Below are 16,507 nucleotides of genomic sequence, written 5' to 3'. Positions count from 1 at the left end.
CCGTTCCCCGCAGCGAGGTCGGGGCGCGGGCCCCGCGGCCTCCCCTGCCCCGCAGTGAGGTAGGGGCGCGGGGCCCGCACCCCCCAGCCCCGTTGTCCCGGGGGAGGGGGGCGCCCGGCGGGGTCCAGGGGCGGTTGCGGGGGCGCGGGGCGGGGGGAGCTGGGCCCGGGGCTCCCGCGGCAGCCACCGCCTCCCGCTCGGGCTCCGCTCGGGCTCCGCTCGGGCTCCGCGCGGGCCGGGCTCCGCCGCGGGGCTGACGCGCGGCTCTCCCGGCGCAGGATGGGCATCGCGGGGCTGCTGCCCTTCCTCAAGGAGGCGGCCGAGCCGTGCCACGTGAGGCGGTACCGCGGGCAGGCCGTGGCCGTGGACACCTACTGCTGGCTGCACAAGGGCGCGTACGCGTGCGCGGAGCGGCTGGCGCGCGGCGAGCCCACGGACCTGTGAGTGCGCGCGGGCCGCGGCCTCCGCCGCCGGGACCCCCTTCCCCCCCTTCCCTGCCTTTCCCTCCCTTTTCCCTCCCTTTCCCTCCCTTTTCCCTCCCTTTCCCGCCTTCCCCTCTCTCCTTCCCCTTCCCTATTGTCTCTGCATTCACCCTTCTAGTTGTTGTGCTCCTTGGAAATGAAAACATTGACTAAATAAAAATATTGCCAACTGTGCCAAGTTAATGTGAGAGGAAGTTGCTGGAGAAGCCTATGCTTTATTATTATTATTATTATTATTTTTATTATTATTATTATTATTATTATTTATTTATTCTATTAATCCACCAGTGGTTTGCCAGCTATTTTTTTGTTTCCAGCATGTCACTCTCCCAGTAATAATGTACCCTCCCTGGTGGGATCCCACAGCTGGAGCTCGCGCGCTCCGGGTGTAGTATTTGCAGCCAGAGCCTTGTGCCCAGTGCCAGCCCGTGAGCGGGGCTGCGCCCCACAAGCGCCTCGCCGCCCCACAAGCGCCTCGCCCTGCTGAGGCCTCCCGGTACTCCGGGCTCTGCGTGAGGTGCCCTGCAGGGATTTTCTTTGCTCGATCTGATATGTTTTAGTAACAGGGCTTTTTTTTCCCYCCCCCTAATGCAKTCTGCAATTTCACTTAGCAGTATTGTTATATTGGGATGGATATGAACACAAAGTGTGGTCATAATTCCCTTCTAGYTCTAGAACTTAGGTGAGGCCTGTGTAAGTTTCAAAAAAATGGCATGAGCTCTTGGGWTTTTTTTTCTTTTTTTTCTTTTTTTAATGAAAATGAACCTTTTGACTTTYGAGAGAAACTTCGAAGCCTAAGCTGTATAGCAAACTCAAACTGAATTCTACATGACTTCTTATTTCACTTTATGTAGAAGAGTAATCTGTCCAGTATTTGAATTCAGAAATGAAACATTCTATTTTTTTAAAAAATGTTTTTATTCTTCTTGTGGTGCTGGAGCAAGTACCTCATAATAGGTCCCATTTGTCCTTTCTGCAAATACAACATATGCAACCGACTTCAAAAATAAACGTTACTGCTAAACACTTGTTTTTATTGTTGCCAATACAGTTATGTAACTTTCTGCATGAAACTTGTTGATATGCTCCTGTCATTTGGAATTAAACCAATTTTGGTGTTTGATGGATGCACCCTACCTTCAAAAAAGGAAGTGGAAAAGGCCCGAAGAGAGTAAGTACTGAAGTGTGTTAATTTGCAAACAAGGCAGCGTGTTTAACACCTCAGCTCATTTTCAAAATGCTGAAAAACTTGATGCTTCAGTGAGGCAGTAATCTGTGTTAAACTTTCTTACAATGTGTTGCTATGTTATTTCATTCACATTTAAATAATACAAACTGTTCTTAGATGTTTTATTCCAAAAATAGAACAGCACTTCATAAATGAAAGGAAGAGGAAGGAAGTAAACCTCTGAGAATTAGTTCCTGTAGCGTGTAGAATTAAATGTTTTCAGCTGACATGTCCTCATGATCCACCTCTTTGTCTGGGCTTTTGTGTCTTTTCTGGACACAAAAGGTATTTCTTCCCATTATAGTTAAATTAACACCATCTTCTTTGGTTTAGGACTTGTTTATAACGGGGCATCTCATGAAGCTGACTGACAATTTTTTTATTAAAGTATTTTTGTTTGTAAGATGTCTTCTTCAGGCTGCAGTGAACAATTTCTGATAATGTGAAATGAGGTGAATTACGTGAAAGCCAATATCTGATGTCAAACGCTCCTAGATTAATTTAAATCTCTTTTCCTCTATCCTGAGAATTCACATCTYTCATTGCTGATTTCTCTTGTTGAATTGTAGCTTTTCTCTGATTATCTATTTCAATATGCCAGTCCAAGCCTCCCTTGGGATTTACAGTTATTMTTATAGTTTGTCAAGTGTTTGAAGCGTTCATTGGTTAAACTTCTTTCTTTTAAAACACTCTCTTAGTCTGAGGTAGGATATTTTTGTTAATCCYGCAGGAAGCGTCAAGCCAATCTTCTGAAAGGGAAACAGCTACTTCGTGAGGGAAAACTGGCAGAAGCCAAGGAATGTTTTGGGCGCAGTGTGAATGTTACCCATGATATGGCTCGTGAAGTTATTAAAGTAAGTTGCTAATGTTCAGATCAACAGTTTTAAGAAAATACGTGATAAGGATTTCTTTCTTTATGCCTTCAATAAGTAGTATTTTCTACATTTGCTTGGCCTAAAAATGTGTTGCTTACCATGAATTATGTTAAGCACAATTCACTTATCTATGGATTTGCTATGTCCAGTGACCATCTGTAATTTATGCAAGTAAGGTCATAACCTGATTTTTTTTTTTTTGTCATCCGAGGTTTTGCTTTTGCCATGTGAGAAATAAATACAGATAAATACAGCATCCTTTTTTTTTTTTTTTTTTTCTACAAGGCAGTTTCCTGTAGAAACCATAGACCATAGAAAAATTATTGACTGCTTAAAAGCCTTTCTAGCAACTCTTCCCTACCCTTCTGCTGCAGTCATAGTGTCTCTAACAAAACAAAATTACATCTGTTCCAGTGTCATTTTTTTTTCTTTGCTCAGCATATAACTGACAGGAGCCTGAAGCTGACAACTGTAGTCAGATGCAGTGTCTGTAGACTTAGACTAGCACAGAAAAGGTGTCTTTTTGTGAGCAAATATTTGTAGACTTGCACTACTACAAACTTTAGGCCATGAATGTGAAGTTGTTTAAGGGGAGCCATATTGACCTCTTTGATAATTTTGTGGTGAAAAGCACAGAGTTTAAGTTGAATTGTTCTGAAGTAGAAGTTCTCTTCAAATGTTTGAAGATAATAGTGTTTTTTTTTTTTTTTAATGTTTCTATGCCTCTTGCTCATATGCAGGCTGCACGAACCCAAGGAATTGATTGTATTGTTGCTCCTTACGAAGCTGATGCTCAGTTGGCTTATCTTAATAAGACTGGCATGGTTCAAGCCATAATTACAGAAGATTCTGATCTTTTAGCTTTTGGATGTAAAAAGGTATGGAAGAAAATACAAATGTCCCCAAACCCTCACTGATATTGTAAAAGCAGGTTTCAAAGTTGCTTTGTGCTGGATGGTTTATTCTTCTCTAATATATAAGGAAAACTGGGAAAAGTGACACTTAGCCTCTGTGAAGTAACCTCTGCGAAATGCAGCAAATTAACATGTATAAATGTAAAGAAGAGTTTATAATGTGAGTGAAAATGATTATTTTTACTTTTTTTCATTTCCAGGTGTTTCTGAAAATTGACAAGTTCGGAAATGGACTAGAGATAGATCAGTCTCGACTAGGAAACTGCAAGCAACTTGGAAACGTGTTTACCGAAGAGAAATTCCGCTACATGTGCATTCTCTCCGGCTGTGACTACCTCCCATCAATTCATGGAATCGGGTTAGCTAAAGCGTGCAAGTTACTCAAGCTAGCTAACAACCCAGATATTATAAAGGTAATTTTCATTCAGCCTGGTGTATTGCCTTTTTAGGAGCTTCTATCTATTTATCTATGTGAGAATAACATTTTGTGTGAAAACATCTGAACAATTTTTAGCGTCTCCTCGAAGTGGAGAAAACTTAAGTAAGCAATTGAAGTAAGCTACTTAAAGAAGCAAACTTCTCAAGCATTTACTGTGCTTGAGAAAGCTGCTGAGCTAAATTTATCCGCATGTTGAAGCTATTATGTTTAATAAGATACAGCAAAGTAAGTTTAGATAAACAATTTAACTTATCCTCCAAGAGCCTATTCTATTCAATGAGTTCAGTTAGAATTCATGAAAGTCAAAAGAGAACTTCTTTTTCCCATTCTACCTGTTTTTTTTTTCTTAATTTTTTACTTAATTTTTTGAGCAAAGCTTCAAGATTTCATCATTTGAACAGCTTATTTAGTAATTGTYATGTGATTCATCTCTGCTGTGCAAGTGTTAGGAAGTCCTGAGTCAAAAGGTAAAAACTATTTCATCAGTGCCAGTCAGAAGTTCTGAGAGCAGTAAATTGCCTTGGAGTTAGGACACATTGCTGAAATGAAGCTGATGTTTTAGCAACTCATGTCCTATTTTAAGAAGAGGACACATTGTGTCCATCAGTATAACAAGGTTACTCCTCAAAAGGAGATGCTCCTTATTTCTATTCAGATTTTGTCTTTATCTGTTGTGCAAAAACTCCTTGTGAAAAGTTGAATTATACTCCTTACGTGACATTAAGCAATTTGAAGGTGGGAAAGCAATGCGCAGGACTTCTCTTCCCCTTCCCCTTTCTCCACCTCTAATGAGTGCATGTTCTGTATCATCTGACAAATGCTTAAGATTTATGTCAAAGATGCTTAAGAATTAAACAAAAAAGTAAAGTTATTTTATGTTACTTTTCTGGGGAGGCTGTTGTGTATTCCTTCTCTTCACTCTGCTAAAAGCAAAGTTTGTATAATTAAAAATCTGAAGATTTTTGGAGTGATGCTTCTGAAGACAGGCATGGCATTGTTTTTATCTATTTAAATTCAACAATTACAGCAATTAAGCTTGTCTTTTGTCCTTGAACAGGTTATTAAGAAAATGGGTCAATACTTGAAGATGAATATAACAATACCGGAAGAATACATAAAAGGTTTTACACGAGCTAATAATACATTCCTTTATCAGTTAGTTTTTGATCCAGTCAACAGAAAACTAGTTCCTCTGAATGCCTACGATGATGATATCGACCCAGAAACACTAATTTATGCAGGACGGTATCCTTTCTGTATTAAAATAATGGGGGAAAATATGGGTGAGCAGCTGTAGTGCTTTACCCTGTTCCCCTGCATTCCCCTGCATCCATTTCTGTTATTGGTTAAAATCTGTCTTTCCACTTCATTTTTAAAAAGCTAGGTGGAACGGAACGATAAGAAAGACCTATCACTTAAGTAGAAATATCTGTTTATTTTTTAGAAAACAATCTTTCAAGTGTAGGTTATATAGCTATTGAATTGTTTTAAAACATCGGTCAAAATTTATCGTGACATTGTCCGTGTCGTGATCTGAGCTGGTTCAATTCTCATAGTCAGCGCTCAGCTCGTTGTTTCACCTAAGAGCTCCCTATTTTTTTACCAGAACTTTTTCTAATAGAACATGTAATGTTGTYACGTGTTTGTATAGTCTGTTATCATCATGGAAGATTAGGAAAATGAGGAAAGAGAGAGGACTATTGAAAGAGATACCAGCCTGTCTATATTTTTGAAGCTATGGCATTTTCACAAGTTAAGAAGGGGATAGAGACGTAAATCTTCTTACTGATGACTGAAAGTTTTCCATGATGCTTCTATGATATGCCAAACCTTACAGATCTAGTATAATTCTTATTGCATGATATCTATCCATGAGTAGTAGTATGCATCTCTCTCTTTTAGTTAATATTCTAGTAGTGCCTTTTAACACAAAAACGGGAAATGACATTTTCAAGCTGTTGTTCTTGCAGTTTAATCTGTAATCAGATATTTTCCCTTAACGCGATCGGGACAGACATTTTGGTGATGTTACTGCTCTTCAAATTGCTATTGGTAATGTTGATATCAACACAATGGAACAAATTGATGATTACAATCCTGACACTGCCCAGGTAATTTTTTTTCTAAAGTAATATAGCAAGACGCTGATATGTCTGACTGGGTTCTGGGAAAACACTGCTACATGTTCTCCTCAACTGAACTGGCAATGAAAGCTATTATACTATTACAAAACGGTATGCAAATAAATATAAAGAAGGTCAAAGAAAAACCCAAGGTAAAAACTTTTATTCTGATCATAGGTAAAGGGTTAATACTTCAGAAAACATTTTTTTGTATTCTGAAATACATGACACCTAGCCTGTTAATTTTTGTAGCATCTTTAAGACTCTCCAGGTATTAATTGTAATGCCTTTTAAAAGACTGTGAATTTTTGGTTTACTAAAGAGAGTGCCAGGTGAGGTTTCGTTCTGTCAGTTTTGCAAGCTCCTGTCCAGGAAAACTCTCTCACATTAAGTGAATTGTCCCAAAGGAATTCAAAAAYTGAAATCTAAAGTTAGTACTTTTTAAAAAACTTTGTTATATCTGTAATTGTCGTTTAAAGAATGCTGAAAATTCAAAATTGTTGGAAAAAGGTGTGCTTTTAGAATTAGTTACTATCTGTTTTTACTTGCCTTTTAATTGCTTCTATAACTATAGTTCTGCACTTCAACTGAAATAATGGATATTGGTCTTTGGGTTGTTAAGTTAATTTTGACAGTAGGGCAAGACTGAGTGTAGTAGCATTTATATCCTGTTTCTTATAGCTTTTCACTTTGCTTTAAATTCTCTGCAATTTCTGAAAACTGTGAGCAGTTGAGCACTCTGGACTAAGTAGTCTTTGAGCCTCAAGTAAGGGCTCTTTGCATCTAGGAGAGGAACAGAAATGATTTGGTAGTGATTTGAGTAATTCTGATTACTTTTGAGCAAACATGAGGAAACAATCTTTTTAAAGTATATCACATGCACCACCTAGATTGGGTATTTATCTACATGAATTTGAAGGTTCTTAAGTTCTTTGTTTTTTCTTTGTCCGGTGCTGGAAGAAAAAATATTACTGGAGATACTCGCATGATATAATATGAAGCTTGAGGGACTTTTTCTCCTTCTCTCCCYTTAATACATTTGTTGACAGTGAAAGACTTGAACTTACATATCATGGCTAAGTGTTATCTACATAGMCAAAGAGGATCACTTTAGGTGACCTGTGACTTACAAAAATATACGTCTCTTCACAAGTAAAAGCCTTACTTTTCAAGTCACTTACCTTTAATGTTTTGTTTCCTTTCAGACTTTCTTGAGAAGCCCTGAAGGACTATTCACAGAGATAACTAAATATAAACAAAAAAATGCATTTATACAGTTCTTATATATAGCTGAAGAAAGTATTTCCCTGAATTAGGGATTTTGAACAGATAAAAATTAACCTTTTAAAGTTGTCTTGGGTTAGCGATTTAATCGAATAAACTCATTGCAGACGAAAAGAAAAATAATCTGTGTGGAAAGCATGAGAAATGTGGGAACTAGAAGGAAATGTTCATGTTGAGTAGTTGTATTAGCTCTTGCTGTGCAAATGCAAAAATATCCTTATATGCTAAATTGTGAAACTAGGTAGAAGGCAAAATTRTTCAACTGATGTCTTGCTTCTGTTTCTTCTGTATCTTATGCAGCAGAGAAGTCGTGGCTGGAACGATGATGCTACAAACCAAAGAAATAGTATTTGGAGCAGAGACTATAGAYTTGGCTCTAACACAGATGCTGTTCCACACAAAATGCATTTACCAGAGAAAGTAACAACCAAAGGCACTGAGAAGATAATTAGTATCAAAGGGTTGAAACTTTCAGGCAAAGAGCTCTCAGCAAAAAGGCCAAGAAGTGGTATGTTTGTCTGAAGAGAATTAACGTGGAAGAGGGTGATGGGAAAGCTCTTGTCTTTGGCTTAATAGAAGTAGAGTTAGGCTTCTCAGCCTCTCACCTAGGTCTTTGTGTACGTGTTCTCCACAAGCTGCAAGGCTGCAGAGCCACAATTAAAGCCTGTATAACAATTTCATGTTTGTCAGCAAACTTACAGCAATGTCTGTTTTACTTTTATTGGTTATAAAAACTTTTCCTTTCTGATTGTTGACTTTTTAATTTAATTTGCTCTGTTTTTAGATATTCTTGATACCTATTTTATGGTGGCTTATGAAGAATTGAAATAGTCTGTCYTCTATAGAATAAGACTTGGACAGACACATTTGCAAGAACACTTTCTGTACCCTTCTGCAGCCTGTGTCCCATGCCAGGGTACTCCTCAGTCTGGCTTTCTTGAGGTCTCTTAGATCTGTGCTATCCTGCATGTGCTACGTTACCTAAGTGATGTGCTGCAATAACATATAGGCTTCTAATAAAAAGGTCACTTCTTTGTTCCTATTAGGAACTAATCATTTTATCATATATTGTCATATGTGATAAGTACTTTCTCTACTTCCTCTCTTTCTGACTAAGCTGCCAGGTTTCCCTTTTTGCCTTTGATATTCCTGATATTCCTAGTCCTTGGTTTATCAAAATTTGTATTTGGCTTACTATTTTTATGCTTCATATTTACTTTCAAAGTGCTGTAGCATGATTCTGCACTTCTTTTTTCCTGTCTCTTTAATTCTCATCTGTTACCTTTCACTCCACTTACCTCTTCACAGAAAGTAASTTTCAGGCTATGTACTAGAAAAGAATTGTGCTAAAAGATGAGAGATGTAACATTTAGAATGTCCCTGTTACATGTTACCAATATTTYAAAGCCTGTGAGGATAAGCATGAAATATTCAGTTCTTTCACAGCTGGTACTGAACAGTCTAGAGCATACTCCTACAGTGATGTCTAAATTGTCCTTAGATTTAGAAGAACTCTCAGATGGAGACCTGCTGAGCCAATATTCATTTTCAAAAGCCAAAAAAGCCAGGAAGGAGAGTGCTGAAGACTGTGAACCGCAAAAATGTGTCTTTGCAAGGCAAAGCACTGAATCCTCAGAGAATCCTATCCTTGAAGAAAGCTCTAACTCCCTGCCCAGAGTTAGAAATAAATTTGCTTCCTTCCTGCAAAGAAAAAACAGAGAGCGAGATGCAGTGGTTGTTCCAGGAACAAGAAGCAGGTAGGTTGGCATCACTTTCTTTTAAGTACCAAAATAGTATTAAATATAGTGAGTGTACAATAGTTTATTTTCACTAGTGGTTTGTGGTATAGATGCATACGATTGGGCAACAAATCATTGGAAAACTATTTAGGTGATATTTTATCTTGTGACTGAAGAGTTTAAGCTCGGATTTTACTTTGTTTTCTGTGAGGTCAATCATTTGTCCTCACAAGCTGAGCTGTGCACTGACTAAGCTTGTATTACTCAGCTGTTGCTGAGTTTACTTACCTGTGGGCATTTTTTGTCACCTGGAAAGTGAGTGAAATGTAGAAAGCAGGCTTTTTTGCCTGCATATAGCTAAGATCTTCCTGGCCCTGCCGTAACCGAGGACTTTGAGATGAATTTTATTGTCTTTTAGTCCTCTTTTTCAAAGTTGAGTGGAATTAGCTAGAAATTAGCTGGGAATTGGTGACACTTCTTCCAGGAAAACATCACGCGAAGTCTCTCAAAAGAGCCTCTGATTTGTGCTGAACATGTGAATATGGAAGTAGTTATGATACTTATGAATATGCCCCATTTGAGCTTTATCTGACTTGGGTAGATTTTGTTTGTTTCGATTAAAGCCAAATCTTGGTCWTACAGTATACCAAATATCTATTTTCTTTTTCTTATCACATCTCATCCAGTTTTTGCACTTGATATCTGTAGTCAGCACTTTGGGAACCAGGATGTTATGCTTGTCMAGACTACAAAAGCAAGAATTTTTTTGTGACATTTGACCACAGATAGTTACTTTTGCAAATGATTATTACACTACTATGTCTTCTATTGTATACTTTTTATCATAAGCACCCTGAATATTAGAAATTTTTGAGAACTATCATTTTACAGAAAAGTCTCTGATGCTGTTTAGCTCGGGAAAGTGCAAGCGAAAGCTGAGAGTTCGTTACGTTGCAAGAGTTGTCAGTGATGGTTGCATTTTCTGCAAAACAGTGCACAGTTTCATAAAAACTTTGTTTTGTAACTGCTCCTACGGACTGCTGCTGTATTCTGGAAAGAACTGGACAGCGTCTTATTTTCCTTGTTGAAAAGCACTGAAGGGTTCCATAACAATTTAGCTTTTTGAAAATTAATGAATATGCCCTAGCATTCTATAGAATTCCCAGATGCTTCTGTCTTTCAATGAAAAATTTATTAATATTTTCAGGCAATGGCTGATGTAATTACCAGTGGTCTTCCCTCTGAAATATAAAATGGCTTTGCTGTTGTTATGTTTTAAAGTTTATTGCCTCTATGATAGTCCAGAGAATTAAGACCTTAGTGGCTTGCCCATTGTCAAAACAATCTGTGTCTGCAAGAGAAGTTCAAAAATCTATCTGATGGGTACAAAATTATTATTGAATTTTGGAGATGAAATACTGGCACTTTTTTTTCTCTCTTCATCTATATCATGCTTTTCTTTTTAGATTTTTCTGCAATGCTACAGATACACTTGATTTTCAATCAAAGTCAGATGATGGCCAGCTCTCTCAAGATGTGGACAGGGATTGCCAGGAAAAGGAAATAAAACTTGTAGAGGAAAAAGTTTCTCCGTTTTCAGAAACTGAAAAACCTCCACGGACTACTTTCTCCCTTCCTGGAGAAACACAGAGAAGTTGCTTCCAGTGGTTTGGTAGCCTTGAAAGGGCTTCAGCAAATCCTGGTCCATCTCATGCTGCATTATCACYGCAGCTTCCCCAACAGCAAGGCGACTACATGGCATCCCAGGAAGATGAGATAAATAAGTTGCAAACAGGTAGTGGGGCACCGTGCGGTGAAGGATCTTCTCCCATAACAGACCTGGAATGTTCCTCACAGTCTCAGGTGTCTTGCAAGCTCTCAGAAAGCRGTTTGGAATTTTCAAAAGTGTCACAAGTATCTAACAATTCACCTGCAGAGGTAAGAAAATGCCCCTGTTTCAGCATTTGCTTTCACCTTTCACTACCTAATTAGTCATCAAAGTCTCCCTTTTAAGTGATATCCTGCAGATAAGAGAACTTCTAACAAAACATAACTATATTTAGTATAGCCATGTAGCATGAATTGATTTGCTAGCTTAAAATCAGTCTGTTCCTGTTTGCAGTTTCTACTGACAGCAGTTGGAAAGACTGAAAACAACGGGTTGCATCAAAACTGGTAGCCTAACTTTGTTCTCATGCTTTTTGGTTATGTTTACAGAAATATTGAGAACACTGTATATTCTAAATGTAAAGATAAAAGAGTTTTTACATTATAATATTTTATAAGATCAACTGACTTTTTTTTTTCCTTCATGAAGGAATCTGACTTCAGTCTGAAACTAGGTGATAGTCCAGGTACTCAGACCTCTCCAGTATTTTCTGCTGTACGCATTGATAAAAAGAATATGCTCCCAAAGGCCAAGGTAAGAATTTCTTTAATATTAGGTCTGAGATCTGTTGAACAATGAAAATCAGTATTTGTGTTTCCTTTGGTTTTGCTTAGTTATGCTAGCTCACTCTAAGCTTATAATGGAAGAATCTTAAGCATGTGCATRTGTTGACAAGAAAGAATATTACTTTCTTGTTCATCTGCTTTGAAATTAAAATGGACCTTAACCTGCTATGGTTAAGGTTGCATGGTTGCAGCTTGCCTTGGMATTTTCTAAATTCAGTGTAAATTCATGAAACCAGGCTAAAGCCAAAAACTACTTGTAAATTTTTCCGCCAGTTTTGCTGTCTTTTCTTCTTTGAATGGAAAAACAACATTTAAACTTCTAAAGCAGGAGCAGTTTTAATCAGTCTTTCATTTAAGTTGCTCTAGTCCCAAGCTTTGTTAGACCCTAGAGAGCTGCGTGGAAGAACTRTCGGTTTCCTTCAGAGCTCTCCTTTCAGTCAGATCCCTCTTCCTGTGGGTCGGGCTCGTCTTCTCCGTGCTTTCTGAGTCGTCTAGGAATGACTGAACTCACGCCACGTTCCCTGTCACTGTGAAAATGGCAAGAGCTCTACCAACCTGTCTAGTTCACTAAAAAAGAGGAGGAAGCTAAAAAGCTGAAGCTTTTCTGTCAGAACAGAACCCCATGTGTTCTACAAAACAATAGTGACCTCTTCTGGTTGTCTTAACTTTCACRTTAAGAAGCTGGAATTTGAACTGTGTTCTTTAATAACTGGACTATTGCTACCTATTTGCAAGTCTGTGCTTTTTCATTAGAATTGCATTTGTGTGGTACTCTTCAAGAAGACTAGACAATTAACTGAAGTCAAACTGGAGKTCAGGACTGTATGAATTTCTGCTTAAGAAGTTGTTTAATATATTTTGATTCAAAAATAATTTCTTAGCTCAAGTGTTTTTGTGTAAAAATACATACGAAACATAGGGGAATACACAATATAAAGGCAAAGTAAGCAACTTATGTAAACAAACCTTCAGGATGCTTGGACCTCTTCAGAGTACATAAATGTGCTGAAAATTCACTCGTAACAAGGGCTGTGAAAACAGGTTTGCTTAAAGTGGGCTGCTGGCAGGAGGCTTCTGCACACTCGCTTCTTGGGCCTCGCACCCCCTCTCCTCCCTGTGTGTGCGGGCAGCAGAACTCRTGGTGGGCTGGACCAGGACCTCCTGTGGCCAAAAACTGACCTGACAACAGCAGCAGGTGCCTCGGGTACATCATAACCCAGATGGCTAAGATCTGTAACTCAGTTATATGTCATAACTCAGCCTACCCAGGCTCCAGTGGTCTCTTAGTTCTGGCACCAGAGAAACCGTGGGAGCAAGTAGTCAATGCTGAGTATGTGTGGCTGGGGGCAAGATGGGAGAAGGAAGAAATTTCTGGAAGAAATTCCAGAAGGCAAGAAGGCATCCACAATGTGCCAGTATTGGAAGGGGGGAGAATATTGATCTGGGCAGCTACATACCAGTTAGTCTATAAGACTCCAGGGATATAAGAAATTCAGGTTGGGGATGAGAGCATGAAAYGCAAAATCACACTGGCTAGACTAATTACCTAATGGGATTAGGTCATGTCAGAACACTTCTGTGTGCGTGTCGATGTCAAGTAGATTCAGTGGTTGGAAACTGCTATGCAAATTTTTAGACATTTTTAGTTGTAGAGATAGTTAATACCTAGAATAAAATTAGTGAAGCAGCGTTTAACTGATGTCTTCAAAKCTGAGATAGGTTGCCCTTCTAGAAGTCTGTTTGTAACTGCTTTGGCTTTCAGAAGGAAATTGTGTGATAACAAATTCCAAGTAGAGATCCAGTGATCCATAGGGTGACTGTACTGGTCTTCTTGGTTTTGTTTAGCTTTGGGAAGCATGGAGTCCTTTGCCGTAGCAGGTTCTCTAAAATTTCTGGAAAATGATACTGAAGAGTTTTGTTGTACTTGGTCACGTAAGCGAATGAGGAAAAATATTCAAGGGATAAAAAAAATTGCTTTGAAAAGGCAAGTGCTTTTATAATCACCTCTGATTGCAAGGATGCACAGAAGCTGATTTAGCAATTCCCACTGATTATAGAAAATTCAGTTGTGTGACAAGGAGCTGCTTAGATTAAAGGTATATAATTGCGCACTGTTGTGACCTCAAACCGCACTGGGTGTGAAAAAATTTACTTTTGGTCATATGCTTTCCAGAGCAGCATTTATGTTATTGCAGGTTGTCATTTATCCACTGTGTAATGTACTATTAAAATCTTGCAGGTTCCTGGTCTACGCAGATCCAGTTCTGTAGGGTCACGTATTGTGACGAAGCTCAAGCCATTGATACCAGCTAAAGTAAGTGGATTAAGCAAGAAACTATCACCTGTGCAGAGGAGAAATCACTGTGATATTGAAAATAAGGTGGGACTGCAAGCCACCATTAGTGACCTCTGGAAGAACTTCCAGTTTAAGAGGTGAGTTGCTTTAACCTCCTCTATTAAGCTCTTGGCTTCCTCCTCTTCGCCACCCCTCCCCATCGCTCCTCCTTCCTCCTTTGTCTGATCTGGGAAGTGCAGCTGGGCTTTCCCCCTTTCCTTGCTGTTCCGTCAGTACCGGTTTAGAGAGAAAAGATGAACACAAGGGAGAATTTTCACTTCACAAAAAAAAAAAAAAAGAAAAGAAAAGAAAAATGTTGTGTGTTCTATTTTTATATAAGTAATCTATATATTGATTCCTGTGAGATGGAACAGCCTCTTACCAATAGCTTAGTTTTGCATTTTCCATACTGTATGGTGTGCTGGCTTGCACTGAGAGCAATGAGGCTGTTCATGTAATGTCCTGTTTTCCCTCTGCCAGCACTGCTCTAAGAAACACTTTAAATGTTAAACTCTGTACAGGTCCCCACTGTGTTGAAAAGAGATCTTTACGTAATTCAGCTAAGCACCAAATTACTGAATTTCTCTATTGGCCTGGTGAATGTAAGCACCCTGTAAATTAGGGTCTTATTTCAAAGCAGTCTCTGTAGATGTTTCCTGTGCACAACTAACACCCTAAAAGATTAAAGAAGGCTATGAAGAAAAATTGATATCATGAACAATTTCACTTTCTTTGTTGTTTGACATAACATAGTTATGTGACAAATACACTTTTCACTTGTAGTTAATTTTTTCTTTTGAACCAGGGAATAGTCTCAGCTAAAATATATTTAAGTATTTTATTTTTAACATAGTTTATGTAAAATGATTGTCATTACGTTTTATATTACGTACAAGATTTTAGTTGTTTTTTAAATTTTCACAAATGTGGAAAGCATGCATGACAGATTATCAGATATGTTCTGCCTCTAGAAATAATGAGGGTTAATTAATGGAATATTTGTTAGCTAAAGTCTTTGAGACATCGTTTTTCACATCATAAAAAGCCTTTTTTTTTTCTATTGTGTGTACAGATAGTCCTTCAAGTTTAAACCTCAAAGAGTCTTTCAGAAAGCTTTAAGTTAGCCAATGATCTGCTTTTTATTTCAAAGAAACAGGTATATGTGTATTTTGACTTGCACTGTTTCTGCTTGGGCTGGGATAAAAGCACATGGTGGCAAAGCTCTTTCAGAGAGAAACACTTTCAGAGAGCAGGTGACAGCATTTGAGTGTTCTGTCTTGTTGTCTTGTTAGGAATGTCTGAGCAGGGTTGCTCAGATGGAGGCCACCCCTGTGCTTTGATGTTTCCAAGCACAGGCATACGGGGCAGAGCGGAGATGGTGCCACGTTCCTTTTCTCTGCTGATGGCTCCAAGGCTTTGCTCCCAACAAYAATGGCAGCAAATCCATCCAATATTTGCTGCACTATGGTTGTTGAATATACTTATTTTTACATAATTAAAGCAGTTGCTTATTAGCTCTTAGGGGATTTTTTTTCCCTTGATTTGTTTCACAAAAGGATTTTTCTTATTGCCACGGTTTGCTTAGCTCTGATGTTCTGCTGGRCAGCCCCTATCTCCTGCATTTCTGATGCTGAGCTAGTAGCTCTCTGTTGTTCACAGACAGTATGGAACTGGAACTGGAACAGAGTTGAGGTAAACTTCTAAGTTATTCAGCAGTAGTGAAGCTGGGTTTGGAACTTGCCACCAGGGTGTTTATTTGGGGCTTATTCAGAGGAGTGGGTAGTTAGATGAGGGCCCTTGTTCTGTTTTAACCCATGTGTTCTTACAGGTCTGCAACTAAACACACAAAATTGACACATCCCTATGGGATTTCTGTTTGTTTTTGTATGTATGTGTGCAGAGATTATGAAAAACTGCCATCCTGTAAAAAGTCAGACCCGTTGTCTCCAATCAAAGATAACATTCAGCTCACTCCAGAAACGGAGGAAGAAATCTTCAATCACCTCGAACACAGTCATGTTCAGAGAGCTATTTTCCAATGAACTGTGTGCAGCCATAAACAAGAGGATGCATTTTTAATCAATATTGAAATTTAYCTTCTGTATCTCCCATCAAAAGAGACTTTGAAAATCACCTGTATATTTTAGTCTGACTACTAATGTGTCTCTTTTTTATGAAACTGTGAACTGAAGTACAGWTTTGTATGGCCTGGAATAAAAACCTTCTCATGTCTGCATTCTCTCATTCAAAGTCCTATACTAATCTTCTGTTCAAACCGTTTTCTAAGTTGCCCCTGACAATTTTATAGAAGTTATATTTGTGAAACTTATGCAAAGGCAAAGCCATTTTAATGTAACAACGCTAAAGCAGGGTATTTTAACTGTTAAAAAATTATCAAGTCCAAGAGGGAGGATAAAAGGGGCAAGAAAATGTTTTTTTTGTCTTTTGATACTGTCTCCAACACACAAGAAAAGCTGCAGATGGCTCTTCCTGTCTTCACTATTCTTCCTGCACTTTTGTAACATTTTTTTTTTTTAAGGTAAGATATTCTGCTAGCTTTCTATTTTCTTCTACAGAACACAAGCATAAAAAATGGGAGGAGAGAAGCAGAGAAAAAGAAATGGGAGAGGGAGA

General features: G+C 38.7%; 1 protein-coding gene across 1 annotated transcript; it reads left to right on the top strand.

Annotated features, from left to right (window-relative positions):
• The first annotated feature begins 279 nt into the window (after positions 1 to 279).
• On the top strand, positions 280 to 16,103 carry EXO1 (exonuclease 1). Its single transcript, XM_026044802.1, has 13 exons — positions 280 to 440; positions 1,534 to 1,653; positions 2,441 to 2,564; positions 3,326 to 3,463; positions 3,700 to 3,912; positions 4,996 to 5,183; positions 5,953 to 6,049; positions 7,646 to 7,853; positions 8,847 to 9,102; positions 10,551 to 11,022; positions 11,402 to 11,506; positions 13,778 to 13,971; positions 15,774 to 16,103. Exons 1-13 carry the CDS (start codon positions 280 to 282, stop codon positions 15,913 to 15,915), a joined length of 2,418 nt encoding a protein of 805 aa, XP_025900587.1. The 3' UTR covers positions 15,916 to 16,103.
• The last annotated feature ends 404 nt before the right edge of the window (positions 16,104 to 16,507 follow it).

The sequence above is a fragment of the Nothoprocta perdicaria genome, unplaced genomic scaffold (assembly GCF_003342845.1).
Source record: "Nothoprocta perdicaria isolate Ctin4 unplaced genomic scaffold, notPer1 scaffold_383, whole genome shotgun sequence".
Classification (NCBI taxonomy): domain Eukaryota; kingdom Metazoa; phylum Chordata; class Aves; order Tinamiformes; family Tinamidae; genus Nothoprocta; species Nothoprocta perdicaria.
Note: the sequence above shows the minus strand (reverse complement) of the source record. Positions and strands in the feature narration are given on the sequence as shown.